Here is a 24257-nt window from a genome sequence, read left to right on the forward strand (position 1 = left end):
TATTATGTCCCAAGGTGTCTGGCTTACCTGGTTTCTGCTTAGAAGGTAAGAAACTTACCACAGAGCTTAAAAATTCACCTGCAATAACTGTCTTCCTCTTCCCAAAATCAAGTACATTCACATAATTGGGGAGATCCAAAAGCAATAAAATCTGTATGTTTGTACTTTGAGCTGCTAACTCTTTAAATGTGACTATACATAAATGCTCACACTCGGCTATTACGCAAATACAGACCTACCTTCCCAAAACTGAGGATTTTGTTGAACACGTTGATGCTGGAAGTCAAGTTGGATGATGATGAAATATTCTGAAGAGTTTTTTCTCCATAAGATACCAAATCCCCCAATGCTGCAATAACAGTTTGAAACACAGTATTTTACTTAACGTCTTTTAACCTCTTTGCTACATCAAACCATGACACAAGATAGCTGACTACAGATTTGGGCATGCCATCGTTACTAATCTATTTCCAAAGGTACAGCCAATGGCATTGTGTAATTACCTATGTGAGGTTTTTTTCTGATGTAATTAAATCTTGGATTACATTCTAATTTTAAAAAAGTTACAGAAGGAAATAAACACATTTATCTGCTTTCAGTTGAACATTAATTTCCACCTGTTTTCTCCAGCCCTGCAGTTCCCCCATGCAGGAGGAGGCATGGGTGGCCTTACAAGGAAGCCCATGGCAGATCAAGCCAAGAGCCCTGTAAGGGAAAACTCTCCACATGTAGAACTGAGTTCCTTCCTGACTATCCACAGTCATCAACATGCATTGATAGTTCCCATAACAGTTCATTGATTATTATTTTCCCCATGTCTCTGCATTTGGTTTGTTTCGTGTTCTGCCTTTTTCTGCCCGTACACAAAGGACTGAGTGCATTGGCAGGAATGCTAATGGGAACAGTGAATAGCTGGGGCAGAACAGCCACAGAATGCAAATTTGTAATCATTCGTTTGACTGTGAGCTCCCTTGGAGAAAGGACTATCCATCACGGTGGCTTGTGGATAGTACTAGCCATTACCATCAATAAATGATAGCTGTAATGATTTTATTGAAAATTTAAGTCTGAAAGTTCCTTCAAGTAAGAGAATCACATCAGAGGAGAACATCACCAACAATAAATATCCACTGTGGCACAGAAGACTTATTTGCTGGATAACTGTGAATAAGAAATACACTTGAAAAAAAATCATAAGCTGTTTATTTGTGGGCAGTAAAAGGGCAATATTCCATAAATAGCCAGGTCTTTAATTAATGTCCAGTCTGCAATCTCACATTACTTCTGTAAAGCACAACAATTGAATCCTGGTTACTTGGTCAAATTCTGGATGTCTTTTTTACAGACAGCTACTTGTAATTATTCCCAAGAATTTACAGTAATGTCACAGCCGTGGTCACATGCCTACATATAGAACACGTAAATCATACCAGCAGTGCTCTAGTAATTGCATCTCTGTCCAGAGATCTTCAAAAGATCAACCTTTAAAGACCAGAACTCTGCCAACAGTGAATAACCTACCCAGTGAAGCATTCCTGCTTTTAGGAACCTCTGTGCTCCCTGGTGATGGCTGGTTGTCCTTTGTCACACTGGATGAGCTCCTTCGCTTCCTAGAGGAAGGAAGGAAGGAAGGAAGGAAGGAAGGAAGGAAGGAAGGAAGGAAAAAAAATTAGAAGACCCCTGTAATAACTCCAAGTTTCTTATGATTAAGCACACACTTAACTACCCATGACTCAGATGGGTCTACAGCCAGATTTCATGGCAGGTGTGTTGAAACCTGGGCTGTGCAAAAGTCTGGTTCCTTCCAGAGCCCTGGTGTGTATTTTGGGGAAGTGAACTGCAGCACACCCAGGCATGAAACCGATGGAGAGGACTGCATTCATGCCTGCTCTGCAGGGACACCAGAGACAGGCAAGGCTTGACATGCATATTGGGTCAAATCTTTAAAAACTCCCACTTCTGCAAAGAAGGCCTCATTGCATCAAGTCCTATTCTGTCCTCCACCAGTGTATGCTCAGCAGAAGAAACAGTGCAGAACCTTATGGTATTGTTAATGACCCTGGGAATGAGCAGAGAGCTGGAATGGCTCTAAGCTATAATATCTGGTCACACACCCCTACCACAAAATCCTTCAAGACATCAGGACTTTACTTTATCCTTCCCAAACTACAAGAAAAAAGAAAGGGTCGAAGATGTTGGTGTTGAGCTTGGTTTTTGTCCCCTTTTATTAATGGAGATCTCAAGCAACCATGACTTGCACACCTTGGTAAAGGCTTCTGAGGAACAGAATCAAAGATCAAGAACTTTGCATATTTTCTCTGATGACCATTGGTAAGACACAGTTATAGGGCAAGTTATAAAACTGTTTAATAAGAACTTCAGTGAGATGCAGATCAGGAGAGGAAAAAAAGAATAGTCTGCACTGCTAAATATTACAAACCCTAGAATATTACACAATAATATATCCAGACAGTGAAAGGTCACAGCTCAAATATGTTGCCTTCATGACAAACTCACCCACGGTGATTTAGTTCCTGAGGCAAAGCTGCATCTACTCATCTTGGCTTCTGGAGCCTTCCCCTACCTCCACCTTCTGCTGAGGTTTGAGATTCTGCTGTATACTGCTAGGTTTGTTGTGACTACTTAATAGTTGGGTGGGTTTTTTTGTTGCATAAAATATATTTCTAAAGCAGACATTGACCACACAAGGGTAGGTATACCCATATAGTTGTGTGATACTTCACACAGTGAACTGCTAGCATCAGTAGTGGTTAAGATGCTTATTAATGACTCATGTGACTTGAGCTGTACTTTGGCCAAATCCTTTGATTTGCAGTTGGCAGGAAAAAACAGTTATTTCCTAAATAGCTGTACAGAAACCAAAACCAGAAAGCAAGGAGGATTTGTAGCTATTGAAACCCATAGAAGACCTCCAGCTTTGGCACTAGAAGTTCCTGTTTCTTCATTTCAATACCCCAAATTAACCATTGTTTAACGTGCTCAGGGAAAAACAATTACACCAAGGAAACAAGTGAAGAGCTGTGAATGCAGGCATCCAGTCTCTGCGCAGTTCTGCCCTATTCTGCTGTGTGACCTTGAATTTTATTAGGATTCACCCTGCTTAACTTTAGCCATCCACATATTTAGTCACCCAGACTCCTTCTAACCAATGGAGAGATCCTGACCATTGACTTTGACCAGAAAACGTCAGTCCCTCTGCACTAAGGAGGACCCTTGAGGACCTGTCTGGCTCCTTAAGGAGCCACCAACCCGAGAATCCCCCATCCTGCCTGATGGGCTCTCTGGTAGAAAGCATGGGGCCCACCTTAGCTCTCCAGATTCTCGAGCTCTGGCCAAGGGGGATTTTGAGGCTCTAATATAGACATTACGGAGTAGCCTCTCACCTGAAAGCAAACGTAAGCAACTAGGGACCTTGTATACAAGATGCCCAGATTTTAAACTCTCCATTAAGCAGCCATGCTTCATAGTAGCACATTCCCCAGGGGTATGTGAGAAATGGGCAGCCAGGAGGTAGAAACAACATTGGCTGGCATGTCTGAAAACAAACGCTTTCCACTGGAACACCAATGAAATTGAAATGCCTCCACTGAAGATTTCAAATTCAACAAACCAACATTCCAACAAAACATGCCTGGCCAGCTCCACGCCGCAACTCCCTATGCTTTTGTGGGCAAAAACTGGTGCTTCATTTTCATCCGTTTCCTGGTATGTTTGATGGCTTGCAGAGAGGACGCTCATTCTGGTTGACACCTGGAGAATCTACTGAGAGCAGTTTCTCCAGAACAAGTGTACCTCAAACAAGAGCTGTTGGGGATCATTTGCCACCTCCACCCAAAGAGTTCTGAGTCGGCCACAGTGGCAGATCAGCACACTGGGCTGCTCTTGGTGCAAGACTCATCCCCTGACACCCTGCAGGACCTGACCCACAGTCATGCAAAAAAAGTTTCTTTGCTCTGACCTGGGTGAGCAAAAGCATTTTTCTCAGGGAGTAAATTTCTCTTGTACTATCAAGCTTGGACCAACTGACACATTACTGATAGCTGTCCCTAATATGAACATTTTTTAAGTGTTCCATGTTGCAGTCCAGCTTTTCATTTCTAGGTCTTCAGATACCTGAGATAATTCTGTTGAGGACAGACTTGCACATACACACATGCATCGCTGCTCCCTCCACCTCAGAGCAAGTTTTGCTTTACAGCTTGTAACCCCCAGATATGTTCAGATTCTCTTACAGTCTGAGGGATGAGATGTCATTAAGTCTTGGCAGCAGATCATCTGGTGTGTACGGTGTGCCTTTACATCTGGCATCTGAATCACACAGCACGGTTTGCAGGAACGGGAAGAAGCCAGCACTAGGAAGGTTTCGGGGTGCAAGATAACCTGAAGGAAGGAGAAAGAAAATGCCATTATTATGATGCAGATGTGCACTTTTTTGCCAGATGTTTATATCAGTATACGCTGTTTCCTCTTACCAAGCCATAAAACTGATTCTCAGTTTCACTGAGGCTCTTTCACTCCGCCCTGGCTGCACTATCTGCCAAATCCCACTAGAAGTGCCTCCTCAACACTGACAAAGCTATGAAAGGCTATTTATTAGTAAAAAGAGCCAAACTATTTGTTTATAACAAACATGTCAGTCCCAAAGCAACTTCGGGTGTCCTTCATCTGCTCCAAAATGCAAGAAACAGGCAAGAAATGACAAGAGCACCATAGGTTTATGATAGCCTAATTCCACCTTCAAAAAAATAAAATAAAAGCAGGCACATGGCCAGAGTCACCTGAAGCACCTAAGAGCATGTTCTCCAAGGCTTGGTTGGATCAGTTTCTATGCAAAGCCACAAGCTTCAGTTTCAGGCTGTTTAAACAGGGCTCTGGCACTGGATACAGATCCAGGACTGGACAACCTCCTTTGCTTTTGTGCACACCTGCCCGGGGAATGGAGAGAAGCAATCTTTCACCACGACCCACCATCTCAGAGTCATCTGCTTGGTGACACGTGATGCTGGCAGCCAGAGCTGAGAGGTGAGATGTATGTCCCTGTTGCTCATTTCTGCAAACACAGAGTGGACCTGAGCAATTAGAGACTTCAGTATCTTATGTGCCACTTGCCCTGTTCTGCTCACTGCCAGCCCACAGAGTTCACTGGCAGCTTCTCCTCTCACTGACAAATGCTATAATAAATCTCAGAACTCTTTTGCTGGATCACAGTAACATATTATTTAAAATAATCATTTGGAAAATTACCTGGCAAAGGACACTGCTATTATTTCTACTATGGAAAGGAGCCAGATTTACAAAAGGCCTGCAGGCAGGCTTGGGGTAATTGATTACCTTGCTCTTTAGACTACAAAGATGACCTGTGATTCTTGCCCAGCCACAGTTCTATCTCTAACTCCTCCAACAAGGACACCATACTACATTTGTACTACCTTTATTAATTACAGCTGTGGTCAAAAACCAGATGTTCCCAAAGGGGATGGCAGGTGGAATACACAGCTGTCAGTCTCCTTGAAGGAGATTTTACTTGCCTGAGCTTTCCTCAGCATGGCTGGTCACAACGTATGAGTGTGCACTGCATTTTTGGGTCGAAACACAAAAGCTTATAGTTTAGCACCAGAGTTCCCAGTGCTTTGGGCCAGCGAGCAACTGGCACAGAGGATCACTGAGACCTGCAGAGTCAAAGGCACCTGTTTTGAGTCTTGTTGCGATTCTCTCATATATCTCAGCACAGAACTGCCCTAGAAAATTAAAGGAGATGATACCCTGCCAGAGAAGAAGGCTGGAGCTCTACATGCTGTGGGATGCTCCTCCAGCACTCACTGCATCCCCTGGGCCACCACAGTTCACGTCAGGCTGAGCCAGCTCCTGGTCATCCCAGAGCACCAGGGAGAGTAAAAGATCTCTCCTGTCCCTACAGGCAGTCCTTCTGGTGTTGGAACCAAAGGACCAAACATATGCCACTCGAGAAGTTTGGAAGTGTAATTAGGTCAGCTGCCCACAAGGGAAACTTTAGAGTAAGGCACTTTAATCAGGAAGCTTCTTTGTGTGAACATCCCTACCACGCCTGGGACATCTGCCCTTTGAGATCACCAATTACAACCCTGCATCATGGTGTTCTGCATACACTGGCATTTTTCTCTCATCTTCCTTCTGATCTCCCATAACCCTCATTCCCATGCAGGAAACTGACTCAAGCCCCAGTTCAAAAACACACACCACAGACCTCTCTGTCAGTGTTTCTACCAGGAACTAAGCTCATGTCTCTTGGGAGACCTGGAGCAGCTGAAGCAGTGAGACTCCAAACTGGACAGCAGAGTAGGGAACACAAGGCTGGGAGCTTGGGGAGCACTCTTTCTTCAGAGAAATGTGAGATGTTTACAGAGACAATTATGCAAGAGATCCTGTGGAGTCTAGAGTGGGGGAAGATAGTTCCTTGAGATATAAGTAGCAATAACAAATTCAAAGATTGGACTCAAAGGTGGTACACTTTTAATTAAGTGGACAATTAAACAATGAGTTGCTAATATCACAAGCAAGGTGCATGGCGTAAGAACACAGTGATGATGTAAGCTCTTTTTCTTTTGATATAGCAGACTGAAAAATAGAGACAGGAATTTGTAACCTGAAGTGGAGGGAGCACAGCTGATTTGGGAACCCAACCCCCAGACATACAGCGTACCCTCAGAGCTCTCCCCTGCAACTCCCTCTCACCCTGCAAAGGAAGGAATTTCCTGATGAGAAGGTGAGTCAAGAGATTAAGGTGCTCTCTGCTTCATCCTCCTGCCCTCCATCCTCTTGCTTGTGGCAAGGAGACGTGACTCCACAGAGCCACACAAGCTGCTCTGTCCACACATCCACGTCCACCCTCCGTGTCAGCCCTGTACGCCGCTGCAGGCATGGCTGAAAAGGAAATTGGCTCCTGAATCCCTGTGATGTTTCAAGGAGACATGGAGAACTACCTGTCCCTCCCTTGGCTGAGGTTTATCTGGCACATCCACCACATCAGTACACGACATAAGCATTAGCTATGAAACATTACTGAAAGAAAGTTGTAAAGAGTCTGCAAATTTTAAAGGACAGTCTTTCAATGGGGACAGTTTTGCAACCTGAAACATAACACCACCATTAGTGACTTTTGTAGTATTTCTATTGTTGGGAATCCGTACAGCTTTCCACACGTTGCAGAAGGCAGCTCCTTCTCTCAAAGTCTATGGCAATGCCACATCCAAGGAATATGGATTTCCCTAGCCCTCTAGTCCCCAACTTTACCATGCCACATCACACAATACAGCAGATCCCCAACATATGACATAATTTTTCATTCTCCCTTCTGCATTTAGCTTTAAATCTTTTCATTTCCTAAAATGACCATTACCTTTGGAGGGTGTCACTACACTACCTATGAGCCAGGAGGAATAGACCACTGCACCCACTGCTGCCCCATGTCTGAGCTGAGAGGTCACCGGCACATTTCTCGTCAAGCTGGCCTGTCTGTGACCAAAATCTGAGCCCAGATTTGTATTGTGTTAGTAAAGACTGACTTCAGGGCTTGACAGCAGCTGAATCCCAAGCACAGAGGCTTTTGCTGCCTCCTCTTACTGAGAGCTTTGATTTTCTGTCACCACTGGAAGAAGGGCACTGAATCTGAAGATTCTCCTCCCAAAGGGCGGGAGAGACTAAGGGCTCAGCACTGCATGGGCTCGTTCTCCCTGCTCAGGAGCATCTAGCCAGGCCAGCCACATCTCCAAGAGCTGAGGAGAAATAAAGCATGCACAGCAGTAACACAAGATACCTATAATAAATACATGTATGCCACTGGAAATTGTGGCATTTCTGCATTTGCTTTCATTCAGAATAAAATGAGGGAAAATCATGTGTCTTATTTCCCTGAATGTTGTAGATTCCAGCCTGCTTCCCTACAACAAGAACAACACATTTTGTTTTCTTCAGGTAAAGGTGCCTCATAATAACGATAAAAAATGTCAGAGTAATAATAGAAGTCATACAAGACAGATGAAAATTATTATTTCACTACGATCTATAAGATTAATTGAAATTGACTGAAACGTTTAAATCTAAATGGACCATGTTTTACGTTGCCACATTGATTTTCCTTCTTTCATTGCACTGAGGTTTCAGGCATTTGCATCAGCTGAATCCAACCATTCATCTTAAGGAACTGTGCATTTCGGCAGACCCCAAGCACAGCACCAAGAACACAGCCCCCCCCATGCCACCCCCACTGGCAGCATGAATGCCCACACTGGAGCAAAGAAAGGAAATAAGTAGTATTTTCAGGTTATCACTGCTTGAATTTATCATCACTGCTGTGCACGGAACAAGGGTATAAAGACAGGACTACGTCCGCATCCAGTACAAGTTACACTCTGGTTTACACCAGCCACATCCCTCATGTAAACCGGCAACCAGTTCACTCAGCGCACAAAGGACCTTCCTTTCCCTCCACTCCCCAGTCTCAGCTCTGCTGCTCTGATAGACGTTGACTATACACAGCCCCAGAATTCCAATGTGCAAATCTCCTTAAATATAATGGAACCACATGGGCCATATCTTTGGCTTTCAAAATGTCACCCATGCATCCCTTCTCCCTCTTCTGACCACACTATATTTCTGGTTTCAGGGTTTCCTACCAAGCTCTGCCATCCAGCCTGCAAAACCAGGCAAAATGTATATTCCATTTTATTCATATCAAAGATACGGGATGTACACTATGAATAGCTACTACTTAAATAAATTTGGGTACATTAACTGTATTCACTTCCCCTTTTACCACCATTTTTTTTTTTAAAAAAAGCACGCTAAGCTTTTCTATTTTCTATTCACCCATAGTTTAGTGCTGTATCACTACCCCTCCTTGGGCATGAAAATAATTCCCTTGGCTCAGATTTCATGCACTCTAGTACTGCACATACCTTATGCATTAATTCTTTCCATAGTTCATAAAGAATCCATACAAATCTCAACTCCCCCACTGGTGAATTAAATGTATTAATGAGCAAATGACTTCATTAGGAAGCATTGTGTTTAATTGAAAATGCATTCAATCACTGCTAAATCACACAAAGAGACTTAATAACTGGGACTCTTCAGCAAAGAAAAACATGGCCAAAAAATGGTTTGATAGAGAAATAAATATGAGCATGATCAGTCATGAAAAGGGTGAGTAAATGATCATTCCTCGCAACACAGGGACAAAGAAACACAATGAGATCATGAGGCAGCAGATAAAAGGAACAGAAAGTACCATTTTAAACCGATATCAAGGTGTTGTGGAACTCACTGCCACAGGGTGGTGTATGCTGAAAAGTGGATGTTCATTTAAAAAACTATTAGACGACTTAACAAAAATAGATTTCCCAGTGGCTATTAAATATGAGCACTTGGGTGCAACCCATTCAGCTTCTGGCTGAAGAAACCTTAAAACCTTGAAGATTTTTTGTAGTGGAGGGAACACCCTGTGCCTTGCATTCCTACATGCAGCAGGAGCTCTAACCCAGAGGGGCTATTCTGACTGTTTATCAGCTGTGATTTATGTTTATCTAAAAAGTTACAAAATACAATGAAAATATTTATTCCTACAGTGATCTACTTCCAGTTTTCTAAGCAAAATGTTTATATTTTATACACACGACCTTCTCACTTCCTTTCTAGTCATTCCCATAGTCATGCAGCAGTAAACAGTCAAGAAGACAAACGTGCCTGTTTCACGACGTGATGACAATGTTGTTTCTCTTCAACCATGTGCAACTACCCATTTCCAGCTTTGTTCACATCTATTTCTGAGTAACAACATACACTGCCTATATTTAATAGAAAGGTTTATGACAATGCTAGGACTTCCGATCTCTCTCGGAAAACTAAACTCAACCATTAAACCTATGGAACAATATTAATTTTGAAGCAGAGTATTTCTCTTAAACACATGGAGAATGGTCCAAATAGCCAGCTGGCCTATTCCTTATCTGTGAAAAAAGAGTAGTTAGTTGCCATGACACTTATATTGCTGTGACACGGGAAAAAAAGGAAAAAAAAAAATGGAGGGGGTGAGGAGCAGTACAAGCCAAATCTTGTTCAGTGTGTCCAAAGCCCATAGCAGAGCAGTGATTAGCCCTACTGATTTTAATGGGATTACTCAGACTTCAGGTCAAACACATACTTAAGAGCCATACTGCATCAGAAATAAGGATTTGGTATTTGCATTCCCACTGTCCCTACACTGCTGCCTTTCGTATCACAGAGCAGATTTTTAAAACCACTCTGGAGCCAGCAGGTGATTTCTTTCACCCTGTTTTGGCGAACCAGCAGAACCTCCACAGTTTCACCTGTTGAGCAGACGGCACTGAAAGAAATTCCCTGAGTTGCAAGTCACCAAACACCTTTAGTATCTATTCTATCAGAGACAATATGTCTCACAGTCTCTGGAGCACACACATTTCTCCACTGCATTCCTGTTATGCATCCCCAGCCCCTTTTCCTCAACCCTAATTTGTTTGGTTGGTTTCTTTTAATTTCCCCTATAGAAATCATTATGTAACAAAAATGTTGTGAGCATCTATTGCACGTGCACCAGTTCTCTTGGGTAACGTGTAGCCTATCCTGATTTGCAAGTAACACACCCACTACCCGGATCCTTTTTTCCTAAGTATAAGCTCAGCAAGACTCCAGATAACTCCTTTCAAGCCCTCCCCCAGAATCCCAGCATGGCTGGGTGAGATTCAAGAGCCTGCATTTTTCATCTTTACAGCAATAGCATCTCTGTTTTCTCAAGCGTCCCAATAACACCATGTCCTCAGTTGTCTGAAGCAGCAGACAACTCACTGCAAGGCTCCTCCCTGTGTTGGTGGCCTCCACAGAGGAAGCATTTCATCACCTAATTGTTCCCTCAAGCATCTCAGGCTCTGCAAATAAGACAACCATCCCAGTGCAGACTGCAACTACTTCCATGCTTATTAAGACTAGGCAAGCTAGTTTTGCTCACCCACAGACCTTCACCTTCCACCCTCTTATTTAATAAATTAAAAATCAGCGCTTGAATCTGAATGCATTAGGTTCATGTACTGATGAGGGAGATCTTAAAGGCAAGAGAGCATAAAAATTTCAAAGGAGCAGGAGGAGAAGCAGCAGGTGTAAAGGGAGGAGAAAGAACCCCCAAACCAAACACAAAGAACAAAGGGAGAGAGTGTAAAACCTTCTAAGGGGTATTGCAAATTCAGGTCAAGATGGGGAAGTGACAGACCTGACGTCTGCACCGCAGAGAGAGTGATTGACTGCCTTGTGGAAGGATGCACCACCGACAGAAGCACAAATACACCAAGAGAGAGGAGGAACTGTACACTAGCCCTTTTCCTACAGAGCTTTTTTAAAGCAATATTTAATGCCGACAAGGCTAACTTAGCCTTGTAATAACAGCCACCTTGCTCTTGTATGTATGAGCAGCAGGGCACAGCACAAACAGGACTAAAGAAGACAGAACATTTCCTAACTAGAAACTGGATCCTAAAAGTCTAAATCCATATCTAGACTCTAGGAAAAAAAAAAGTCAGCACAAAAGCTGTATTTACTAAGCCAGTGTCTTTCAATGCTGAGTGCATCCAGGTAGTCTCTGGAGTTCAGGTTCAGATTCTTCAAATAAAAGTGATCTTTCCAGAAACACAGACATCAATAACTGCTAACGTCAGTGCAAGGCAAACTGCTCAGTACCTTTGGAAGAATACTTCTCTGCTTCTAGGTCCCAGCATATGGATTTAGGATGCTTCAGGAAGTCAATTAGAATTAAGTGACTGCCCCAAGGCCCTGTTGTAATTCAGTAGGGAGGAAAAAATACTGGTAACTCAGGAGTTCCCGTCTCCAATTCTAAACATCCCTCAGTCACAGCTCACAAGGCGGAAGAGTCTGAGGAAAGAATGGAGGTGTGGAGATTTATGGAAAGGGAGGCATTATAAACATCACAGCGCTCTGTTTAGGCTATGGGTCTCTGAGCTAAGTAGATGCTTGGGCAACTCACAGGGAACTGTATGGCTGCGCATTGCTTCTGTGTGCAGAGATCAACATATAGGTCTATTCCAGCAAATATGGGGGTAATTAATGTAATTCATACCCTCCTTCAGCATTGTGTCAATGAAACAGTGTCATATGGCAATCTACTCCCTGGCACAACAGCAGCACAATAGAATGAAACAAAAAGTTCATATCAAAGCAAGGAGGGACCTAATGAGGCTATTTTGCTAAACACACTGCAGTTGAACACAGACAAAAATATGGTGTTGGGTTGTGCAAAAAGGGGAGAAAAGAAACAGAAAAGAAAGGGAGGAAAATGAAGACAGCAGTGTAAAGGAAGAGTAGGGCTGCTCCAACACAGGCAAATGGTGAAGTAGAGCTGGGAGTCTGATGGGTGCTTGTCAGTATAGAGTAGGCTGAACCCTTGGGGTGGATTGTCTTGCATAAATCTCCGTGACGTATCCAAATTAATGGAGTGGCCTGTGTCACTGAGCCACCATCTCAACTCCCTGTAATTAGCATGGGAACCTATTAATTTTTCCACACTACTGGAAGAAGACATGGGTTCAGGTTCTTCCAACTACAAAGCAAACTCCTTTAAAGTGGAAGCATCTTTTTAGACCTTTCTGATACTCAGTATGGTATCTCAGAGGAAGAACAGTGCTGTGACAGAGCATGACAGTCACTGCTTGGCAGAACAGACACTTCGCACCCATCACAACCAACTGCATTATCTGCTTCCCCAGTGGTATGGGAAAGGGGACTAACATCTACATTTATCCTTTTCTTTTAAGCAATATAGAGCATCCTCCCCCTTTTTCTGACACTGCCCTGCCCCGGTTAACTCATGTCTCAGTTATCTCTAACATGGCAACAGTGCTCAGCACAGAAGTCACAGGAAAGCTTCGCCTGCAGGTACAAGCCACAGCCGCGCTCCTAAAGCATCTCAGATCTGTGCTCTGTGACACTGATTTTTCCAACCAATTCTGGACCTGGTCAAATTCTGGCTACCGATTACAGTAAGACTGTTACAGCCAATGATAACCAATAGTAAGACAAAGGGTAATGGGTTCAAACTGGAACAAAAGAGGTTCCACTTAAATTTGAGAACAAACTTATTCTCAGTGGAGGTAACAGGCACTGGAACAGGCTGCCCAGGGAGGCTGTGGAGTCTCCTTCTCCGGACACATTCAAAACCCACCTGGACACATTCCTGTGTAACCTCATCTAGGTGTTCCTGTTCTGGCAGGTGCACTGGACTAGATGATCTCTTGAGGTCCCTTCCAATCCCTAACATTCTGTGAGCATAGCTCAGAGATCCTCCTATCCTGGGTCCTCTCCCAGGAGCCCTAGAGCCAAGAATGAGAGAAGAGTATGAGTATTTGTTCCCACATAGCATTGCACCACACAACTCTGGCTCTAAACTAGACCTAAACTAGTCCTGCAAAACAATGTAGTGCTCAACCATTACAATGTTGCCCCAGAATCTTGGCTGCAAAGAGCAGTCTTGCAGAATGTCTCCAAGTGAATGCAATATACCCTGAAGGCATCTCCATGGGCTTGATGAAATGTGGATGGAAATTCTAGACAGAGGTAAAGAGTAAGATGTGGTTCACTGAGAAGAGTTTGACAAATTCCTTGTCAGAAAATATTTGGTGGATTTTAAGGCCAGGCCCATCTTTCCAAAGCTTTCTCATCTCTGGGATTGTGTCACAGAGGAAGGATAGTGTACAGCTTCCTTCCATGAAGAAGGATAAATATCTGTGAAAGGGGTGTAGTTTTCACAGCCCATGGGCTGTCCTGTGGAAAGGCAGGGGAAACAGAGCAAGGCTTCTACCACGTCCTCTCCATACCACTGAAGAGAAGGGTTTGTGAATGACTGGACAACCAACCACACCCAAGAGAGCTTCTATGGAGAATAATGATGAGCCCAAACTGACAGGAGGAGAGAGATGGGGAACAGACAGGGAAGAAAGTGGGCAGGGAAGGTGTGACAGGGTGTCACAGAGCTCGTTAAAGCAAGGAGTGTAATTGGAGTTCTCTTTAGACTGAGTGGGTTGAGCCCTGAGGGACAGATTGTATCTCATACACAATTCCCATACGTTGCAAAAACCCATAGTGATGGAAAGAGACTTTAGTCCCTGCTCATTCTACAATACAGGTGATACAGGCACAAAAGATTGGAAGACACCATCAAACCCCATTCACTGGCTTTCATGCTGCAGACTTCCAATCCAGAGCTTCCTATTCCACATGGATGCCATAAAACACATCAGAATATCTTCTAACAAACGTAAAGGCTGTAATAAAAACATCAAAAGCCACAACTGTGATGTGCATAGTAAACTGAACTGGGATTTTGTTTGGTTAGATTCTCAGATCATCACAGAAACTGGGTATCCAGAAAGAGAGAAATCTCTTCTTCATTTCTCCTGACAAGAATCTCTGCTGACCTGGAAATACATCATCAAACAGCTGCCTGGGAGAAACAAGAGAGGTGTTGTGTTTGGTTGGTTGGTTTGCCCCCTCCTAGATGCTTTAGTTGTGAAGAAGATTATATATTAGATGGATTTCAGTTCCTTGTTTTCTTCAGTTCTTAGTTCTCCTATGAGCATCCTCTTGACAGGTGACATTTATTTGGCATGTCATCTCCCTTCCGAGTCCAGTCTGGCACAAATTCCCATTGCATTCAGTGCTACACAAATATAATTCAAAGCAAGCAACTTGCTCTTGCAGGAACTGTTACCACTTGGTCATTCTTGACTGATACGTGCTAAGTAATTTCTCTACAAAATCCTCAATCAATTGAATGTTTATTAGACATATTTCAAAAGAATTTACTGTCTCAAATTTGAGCTATTTTAATTGAGCCAATAATAGATTTCATGATATTTCCATGGGTCTGAATATATGAGATAAGCTTACAGACTGATATTTTCTTGGCAGGGGATATCTCTAAGGCTTCAAAACTCAGAATTTGAGTAGCTTATTCTGTCTCTGTGCCATGGAGCCTGTGCTTCCAGACTTTTGTCTACCTGCAATCATTTCTTGACAGCAGAACTGGAAACAGCTTCTTGTCACTTCTTAACAATTGTGGTTTTTTAAGGAAGGCATGAGAACTCAGCACAAAGGGGATTTTCTTCCTACTCAAAACAAACTAGAAACTAGTTTTCCTCCTGCACTAGTTTTCCTAGATGTGCCCATCTGCCCTATATTTTTCCCCCATCAGAAAAGGAAGTTCTCAAATGATTTATCTTTCGCTTTTCAAGCAAAAAGTTGATATATTTTTCCAGTTTTCCAAAAAAGAGGGGAATTGTCAAGTGGCTATTCTTGTTTAACTAGGGAAGTAGAAGGAACTGGCTGTCTGATGCTCTGGTTAACGTTCTTCATCTGCATCACAAGCACACATCAAAACTATTATTTTCCAGCATAAATCCTCTCTTGCAATAGAGAGTTCCTATCATCTGCTTCTAAGAGAAACAGACACCTACCTGCATATTTACTGAGACTTGTCCCAAAATAGCATTCATCTGTGGAAGGGAACTAGTCCAAAGATACAGCAAAACACAAGTGATGAAGCTCCTTGCTGTTCCTAAGAACCTTCCTTCCAATCCATTAATTCCAAGATGAAACCATCCAGAGCAAACATGCTCCAATTAAATAAACATTCAAATTAATAGCCATGTAGAGTAAAAGAATAAATATTTTACCATCCAGCTGGCTCTCTTGATACTCATCTTATCCAGTTTATCAGGGGCAGGAAGTACAACCAATGGAGAAGCGTGGGAGAATTGCCATTTCCACACTTGGGTTTTTCACAAAGTACAACATGTCCCGTCTTGCCTGCTCCGACTGGTTCAAGGGAATTTGAGAGAACTTAAAATACATAACACACCTACAGAAGGCCTTTTGCTGAGAGCAGATAGGCTTGGTGTTAGAAGACCACCCTAAGAGACCAAGAATGTCCTTCTCCATTAAAGACTTCCTGTGATACTTGTTGCTTACTCTGGCTTTCTACCTCTGTCTACAAAATTAGGTTCACAAAACTTAAGCCAGATCAGGCTGCAAGCTCTCAAAGTTATCCTAACTGTATATCCAGTGGTTGTCACAACGTGGTCCATTTTCACACATCATACAGACACAAAGACTTCTAAAACAAAGAATCACACACATCATGCTAACCAGGTCGAGCATTTCCAGTGCACATACATATCATCAAGTGCAGATCTCTCATGGCCACTTTTTACACATGATAGCTACAAACACTGGAAGCCAACTGCTTGTCCTCACTGCTGCCAGACTTTGTCTCCTCTCCCCCTGCATCAGTCTTCCATGCCCCAAATACAAAAATCCAACATTGCCTACACGAGGGCTTTGTTCTTGCCCAGTTGATGACTGCCTGATGCAGGGCATCCATGGTGGTGTCTCTTTCTATGAATTACGTGCTGCAAATCTTTCAGTAAGGATATTTTTTGAGGGTGCAACTCCTACCCTGTGCTGGGAAACTATGGCTCTCACTAAGAGCTCTCTGATCAGCTTCATGCTGCAGCACACGAATGGGATTCAGCAGAACTGACGTGCAACGTCAGTTACATATATCTTCAGGGTCTCCACAATAAGATCACGGAACCCCTCTAATGAGGGGATCACAAAGAGAGTGCAGCTCCACAATCGACTTCTCCCAACACAATGGTAGACCATCACTGAAAATAGGGGCTCAGCCCTTTCAACCTCTCCTTTCATCTCACTTGGGACTGCACTTCTGAGGCCACAGAGAGCAGAATCAGGGATTTGATCCAACACAAAAATTAACTTGGTGGAAGGGAAAAAGGCTTCCAACTGGATAAACTCCATGCTCTGCTTTACCATACAACTTCATGAACAAACACGCCCAGGGCTGGGGACATGCTGCTTCTGATCATGATAAGGACTCACAAAACCAGTATAAGTTTTTTAGAGCAGATTTAAGTGCACCCATGCTGTAGATACAGACACACTCTCATGACGCAGAAAACATGGCTTGCAAGTAAAAAACAGCTTGTGCAAACTCATCATCCATTTAACCAACAGCAACTATACACCCACCTAAAGATCTGCTCTTTGACTTGACTCCATCAGGTCACAGGAGCCAAACACCCTTCAGCTGAGCCTTAGTAGTAGCTTCCTGAATAGGTGCTTTTTGCTTGTAGCACACAAGGTAGTATCTTTCATGTTGACCAACATCATGCTTGTTACCTTACCTTCAGAATCCCACTTGAAGCCTATACCCTTATTTTACTGAACAGGATCTCCCCCAGCTGCCCTCCTGTACCGCAATTTATCATGTAAATTTACTTTGCTGTCTGCAGCAGCAGTATCTGAGTGCATCTTGATAAGACAGTTCTTTAAAATTGTTTTCTAATTATAAAACTAATTTGAAAAAATAAACAGGAACAACCTCAGCGGAACACAGGCATTTTATTTACAGCATGCTGCATCCCAGGAAATCTCCACTGGAAACTACAAATAAACAAATTTGTAAAAGTAACAAAATGCATCAAATTAACACATCAGTCACCAAAATGAGAACTAAACCCCAAAGATGTAAAACAAAACCAGTTACTTACAGTTTGGCTGTGGTTCTGGAGGGAATCGGAGACGGATAATGGCCAAGATTATGAAAACCACCACAGGCCAGGAAATTAAAATGAACGACCATACCTATAAAACAGCAATGAAAATATATTGGTTATGTTTGTCGTATTGATGTGTCCCAGAGTTTGTCTGGAATGTACAAACGGCAGCCTAAACGAATTATAAGATGCATTGTAAATCACACCTGTCTCGGTATGCATACTATTAAAAGCCAAGTATTATCTATGCAGGAAGGAAAACTACATGAGATTTTAGGAGCAAATAACAAGCCTGAAAATAACATAAGCCTTCCTGTGTTTCAGTTTAGCTGATAATTACCAAGGACGGTGTTTACACAAGCTTTGAGACACTGCTATGTAATAGTAAAAGCACGCAGAGAAGTACAAGACTTTTGGAAGTACTGATGGCAAGATAAAAGAGCTAAAGCGTGAAAGGTTGGTTCTGCTTTCGGTGAACAGCACTGCTCAAACAATGGGTAAAAATGACTTTGATTCATTTATATGTCAAAATTAAAATGTCTGGCAGGCGAATTGACAAGTCTACAGCTTTTTTTCCCCCACAAATTTTCACTATTCTTCTCAAACTGTAGTTCAGCCTCACAGCAGAGCTGAATGAAAGGATTTTCACTGCAGTCATTTACAGGATGTGGAGCTCAAGCGTGGTTAAGGAAGAGGCTTGTGGAATTGTGCAACCAGCTGGAGAAGTCATATTTAAACACTGATCACCAGGATCCCTCATAGGAGCTTCTGGCCCCAGCAACCCAGCTGCCTAACACCCTTCCATTTTCAGACTGTAGCAGCCCATACAGATGAGCTGAGATGAGAGATGATATAAAATCAGCCTAGTATGTTGGAAAAACCATGAAAATGTATAAAGCTCTTGCCTCTGACATGAGGGTTGACCATTTCAATGGACAGAAATAAAGAAAACACAGTCTGCTAGTCACCTATTGTAGTAAACCAATCTAGGTATGAGGTCCTCAGTCTGTCTTAAAACTACAAGCCTTGGAGTTTTGTAAGCTAGGAAAATGCAATTATTCAAATAATCAACTGCTTTTGCACTAGCTGTCTAGCTTGCTACTGTGCTTACTAGATTAGAGTTTTCCATCCATCAGTAGTTAAGCTCAAACCACTCCGTGCTGCAAGATTGCTATGCTATCTTCAGGCCAATTTTTGAAACTGCAAAGATGTCTTTCTTCAAAATCATCCCATTTTTCGTCACTGTGTTGCTGTTTTTTTGAGATCAGCACATATTACTCCAAACTGTTTTTCCACAGTAATTCCAAGCCCATAACAGTGTTTTCATTTCCTGTGATACTTACTGGAACATAAAACCAACCAAACAGACAAAAAAAAATCCCAGAAAGCAATTCAGCTTAAAGATGGTTGTTTTACAGCAACTCCATCCCTATCTTCCCTGGCAAGATCACATACTCATGAAAGTAGAAGCAAGATTTGTGCCCCAAAAGAGGCACCTGATAGACATCAAACCACAAGGCACATCTCCTGTATCCTTTCAGAGAGGGTACTCCTATGATTTCAGCACTCAGCAACTTTTTAGCTTTTACAGACAGTACTCTTCCTGCTCTTATGTACACACAGACAACTTATATAAAAAGATGTTGGTTTCAGTGATGAATCTTGTTAAATTTTTATATCACCTGTTTTCCCTATAATCAGTCCCCAAACACACTGTTTAACTCTGATTAATTCCCATGCAAACAGTATTATTAACTTCTCCTCCTGGTTTAGTACCAGATTGGCTAAAGTAAAATTATGGGTTAACAGCACAGGAATTGATATTAGTCAGAGGCTGCCTAAAGGAAGGGCAAGAGATCTGTCATATTCTTGGAGGAACAAATTAATACTGATTGGGAAATTTTTATAGCTCTCTGTTCAGATCTAAAACGGTGCTTCTACTCCCCACTTCCAAGACAGCTCCTCCCTTAGTATCTGTCCTTCGACTTAATTGGATTTAATAGTAGCTGGGTACATCAGTTGCAACATAACAGCATTCCCACTGTCCCAGGCCTTTCTAGTCAACAAAAACAAGACAGCCATCCTGGCCAAGCTGACTGCAGGTGGAACACGTTGACTTGAAAGAAGCCATAACCAACCTCAATTCGGCTCTTGATACATTAAGCACTATGATGCCTGTTGTGTAATCCTTTGGTTGCTGGAATATTTCACTGCTAGAAGTAGATTTAATTGCTCACACCTCACTTAGTATCTCTGGTTGCAGGCACATTTTCTATGTTTAAATAACCGAGTTGCCTAGAAGTGACGGATGGAAAGAACCAGAAGTGCAAGAGGCACTGATTTCTCCAGTTTCTCTGGGAACACAAGCCAAATCTTAGGCTGCCGCTTAAATTCATGAACATTCTTTTCTCCGCAGGAGCAACCTGTATTGAGGCAACCCCTGGCCATGGCTGCAGAGCTTCAGCTGATTTCAACCAAGAGCCAAACAAGCCGTAGCTCTCCCCTGTGTGCTGCACAGGTAGAAGCAGTCTCTCACGGGGCTTATTTCCAGAGGAAATAAAGCATAAAGCAAAAGGAAGAAGCAAATATGTTTTCCAGTCCTGGAGAGGTTGATAAACAGAGCAGGAAAGCACTTGAGTCTGTGGGGTGAGGACATGGGCTGCTTGATCACAGAATCACAGAATGTTAGGGATTGGAACAGACCTCGAAAGATCATCCAGTCCAATCCCCCTGCCAGAGCAGGAACACCCAGATGAGGTTACCATTCCATGACACACCAGTTAGCTGAGGAAAGGGCAGCCAACACGACTGCAGCACCTGGAACTGCCTTCATAAAATCATCAAAGTCTGGGTTGGAAGGGACCTTCAAAGGTCATCTAGTCCACTTAGGCAAGTTAGTAAGGTAGTTTCACTCCTGATCAGAAACAGAGAGGCAGAACAAAACTACAAGCAGGAGGACAGAGAAATCGGGATGTGTTTGGGAGCAAAGATCTGGGTTTACCTCCTCACATTTTCTCCAAATGAACAACCTCCCTAATTTGGAGCAAGAGAGGGAAATGAAGGAGGGTTGCAGGGACTACCTGCCATAAAATAATCAGCAGTGGCCGGATTTTTATTTTAGTTGACGTTTCAGTTCTACAGAAATGATATTTCAACTCCACAGCAAGCCAGACTTAAAGCAAGTGCTACTGCATGGTCAGAAGTACAGGTAGGGCTTAGGTTAGCATCTACTCTGGGTACAGAAGAGGTGAGACAGACCCAAGCCTTCTGCTTTTAATAAGGCTTCTACAGTTTCTCTTGAGAAATTACACATAATTTGTGATTCTTCTGCATTCCAGAAAAAGTCTCCTGCATCCTTCGCAGGATATACTACTCTAAGGTGCACAGCACATCCACAGCTCCTATGGAGGATCATGAGGAATCAGAAAAACTCAACACCTCTCTGAATCAGGCTCCAAAACTGAGAGGCAGGACAGGGCAGGCAAGAGCAGACCTTGCAGAAGCATTCAGTGATATGAGGCCTCATGCTCCATCCTCAGATCACACCCTCCATGGCCACTTCTCTTCTGTCAGCATTTTCTGCACCTGCCAAGGCTTCCTTTCAGCTGAAAAGTTCTAAACCATCACATTTGGATTACTAGCAAAAGGATAGGTTGCAATACAAGTCCATGAACAAGCATATGGTTCTGCTGAGATTATTGTGCAGCTGTACCGTAACCAGTCTGGGACTAAACCACCAGGCAAGCTTTGCTTGGACATGAAATGCCACCCAAAAGAACATTTATCTCCTCAATGCTGCTGCAGTTCAGATTGCTAGACACTGTTGACAATGGTTTAGTTTTTGGAAAGAAAGACCACTTGGGGTGTTTGATTTGCAACACACCGTACTACGCTGGAAATCTGTCCTACTTGCATCTCAGAGACACTTTTTAATTTGTCCCTCATTTACAAATTGTTTTATGTAAGGGCACTCCCCATCACCCTCAAATCCCAGGGACCCCTTGGAGGCTATACACAGACGATGGGGTCTGCTCACATGGGAGAAGATACTGAACTGCAGCCTGAATTCAGGCCTGCCCAAGAGTTTGTATATGGTTTTGTTTGCATGGAACAACAGTGGCATCCATGGTAGTCAGTCTGTACTCCTGAGCCCTCATGCATGAGCGTCAAAGCAAGACCCAATCACTTTGGCTTAAAAAGACCCACCTTCACTTCCATCCCGTTCTTTCCCTCTCTGCTTCTATCACCAGTCCCCAAAATATTTTTATTTTAATACTGTGACCTTCCTCTCCTGCAGTGCCCCCTCTTGCTCCTCATCTCCTGTGATTTCCAGCATCCCCCTCCTCTGATACTTCATTTCCACACTCACCGGCTGCCTCTTGACACTCAGCCAGTTCTTCCACAGCAGGATCCTCAGGTGCTGAGAGAGTGCAGCCATCCTTGGCCGACCCCACCAAAACCAGACCGGCTGTGTGTTCTTCCTCCCCAGGCTTAGGAGGCAAAAGCAGAGGCTCTAACCCAAACGGGCATCCAGTGTCCAATATCCAAGCCTCTGCCCCTTCCCCACAGCATAGCTCTGAAGCAGCTACTTCATCCACTTGTGGCTGCTGTACTCCCAAGTAACCGTAGCTCTTGTCCTCACAGCAATAGCTCCCAGCAAATTCAACAGGTTATTCTTCTCCAGGCAGGCAGGCAGGCACAGCAGCCTGCCTCCACTTGTGCTAATTACAATATCCAGCCTCTCCTGGCTGCTCCTTGTTCAAGCCCTAACCGATAAAATGGATAGCATTCCAAAAAGATGCTTCTGCTTAAACAAAAGGTGATGCATGCCTCCTCCTCCCCATGATGAAACTACCTGTCTGCCCACACACCGCTTCTGCTGGAGCAGTGTCATCAACAGGAACGAGTTGGGCCACTTGCCAGGCCAGTCCAACTTCCAAGCTCACAGGAACAGCTGGGAAGAAGAAAGTATCCACAGCACGCATCTTCCTGGCATTGCTAATTCGGAATTAGGGCTTTTTTTTAATACTTTCGAATGTCTAAAATCCACCCATCCAGGGAAATTAGATGAAAGAGTTAAGAAATATATAAAGTATAAAAATGAAAATTCCAGGGATGGATCTAATTGCTCAGCTTCCTGCACCTTCCCTTTCCTCCAGGAGATCAGTCCTGAGGTTCTCACTAATACAATTCAATCTAACACATCAAATCCACTGGGAATGGGATTGCAGGATCAGATCCCACAAACATCTCAGAGCACTACTATAGCTTGAACATTGTTATTATTCATTGAATTTTTCAAGCTAGTGGTAAGATACCTAAAAGAAAACAAACAAACAAACCAAAACCCCGAAGAGCTAGAGATGAAAGGAAAGAGCAAATGGCAGGTAAACAGGAAAGCAATGACAGCAGAGGGGACTGCTCATTGCATCAAGGACTATAACAAATTTGAGATTTGAAACCAGATACAGACTTGTCTGATGAGCTCTGGTCCTTCTGCTCAGGAGAGGAACATGTACACTCACGCACCCCATCTGTTAGCACTGAGATCATCCTCAAAGTACATAAGTAAGCCACAGAACACTTCACTGCTCTCAGTGTATTTCCTAAAAGAAATCAAAAAAGATGCTCCTACATGGTATTTCTCCCAACCACAAACTTTGTGCCTCAAAAATGAAAAACATGTTGAATGAGTGCTTGCCCAACTTCACCCAGGGACAACAGCAGAGGGGGCAGCCCTGCCATCCAGAACAATCTTGGAGGAGAGGAGCTGGGATCCAAGGGCTGCAAAAAGTGCTGTGAGAGTAAGAGAAAAAGAGGAAAACGGAGACCTGGTACTCAGTGAAGAGAAACAGCTGCTCTGGATTTGTTAGGAAATAGGGAATAGCAACAGAGATGGAGCAGTCCCTGCAGTCTAAATAGACTGCACAGTCCAATGGTGGGAGTAGAGCTGGAGCTAATATGAGCCTTAGAGGCTTCCCTGGTATGGTTTTGATAGTGATGGGAAGAAACCCAAATGTCTAACCTCCCAGCTCTACATTCACATTTTTTTTTTTTTTTAACAAATGTCTTTAGGAAAGAGAGGGATATTGTTTGGGTCTGTGAGTCAAGAAAAGGCACTGCTCCCCAGAATGCCGTTCTAGTTCAGCTACATTTAAGAAGCACAGCCAAATAAATTGCATTTGGTCCAAACACCATTTGAAAACTCAATTCACTTCCTCTCTGTGGCTGAAAAAAAGAAAACCAAATATAGATCATTCCGCTCTGAGGGTGTAAGAGAATAAGTTTATAATTTTACCATTCACTGCTTTGCGAAGGTCTTTTAAGGCAAGCATCTGATTGCTTCTTTTTGGTATTCAGTCAAACAACTGTTTCAAAAGAACACTGTGATTTGGATAATAATTTTCCCAAGCAAATGCACATCCTTACTTCCTTTGTGAACTGAGTCAACAAACATTCCCCTTGGGAAGTACCCAAAGGGTAATTTGTTCAAATTCACCACTGTATAACCAGAATAATTCAATGTCAGTTGGCTCTCAGAGCACTTGCACTCAACTCCCCAAACACCACACTGTTCCAGTTTGAGAACACAAGTTGAGAGCTTTT

At 43.1% G+C, this 24257-nt stretch overlaps 1 protein-coding gene across 1 annotated transcript in view; it reads right to left on the reverse strand.

Moving 5' to 3' along the window:
• ABCA12 (ATP binding cassette subfamily A member 12) overlaps positions 1-22435 on the reverse strand; it is an 84468-nt gene extending 62033 nt beyond the window's left edge. Inside the window, exons 1-5 of the mRNA XM_065069090.1 lie at positions 22021-22435; positions 17646-17739; positions 4254-4401; positions 1522-1610; positions 240-349 (exon numbers count right to left, since the gene is read on the reverse strand). Of these exons, the coding sequence (XP_064925162.1) occupies positions 240-349; positions 1522-1610; positions 4254-4401; positions 17646-17739; positions 22021-22089 (510 nt within the window). The 5' untranslated portion in view covers positions 22090-22435. The remainder of the gene's footprint in view (positions 1-239; positions 350-1521; positions 1611-4253; positions 4402-17645; positions 17740-22020) is intronic.
• Between the last annotated feature and the right edge of the window lie 1822 nt (positions 22436-24257).

This window comes from Columba livia, chromosome 7, assembly GCF_036013475.1.
Source record: "Columba livia isolate bColLiv1 breed racing homer chromosome 7, bColLiv1.pat.W.v2, whole genome shotgun sequence".
NCBI lineage: Eukaryota > Metazoa > Chordata > Aves > Columbiformes > Columbidae > Columba > Columba livia.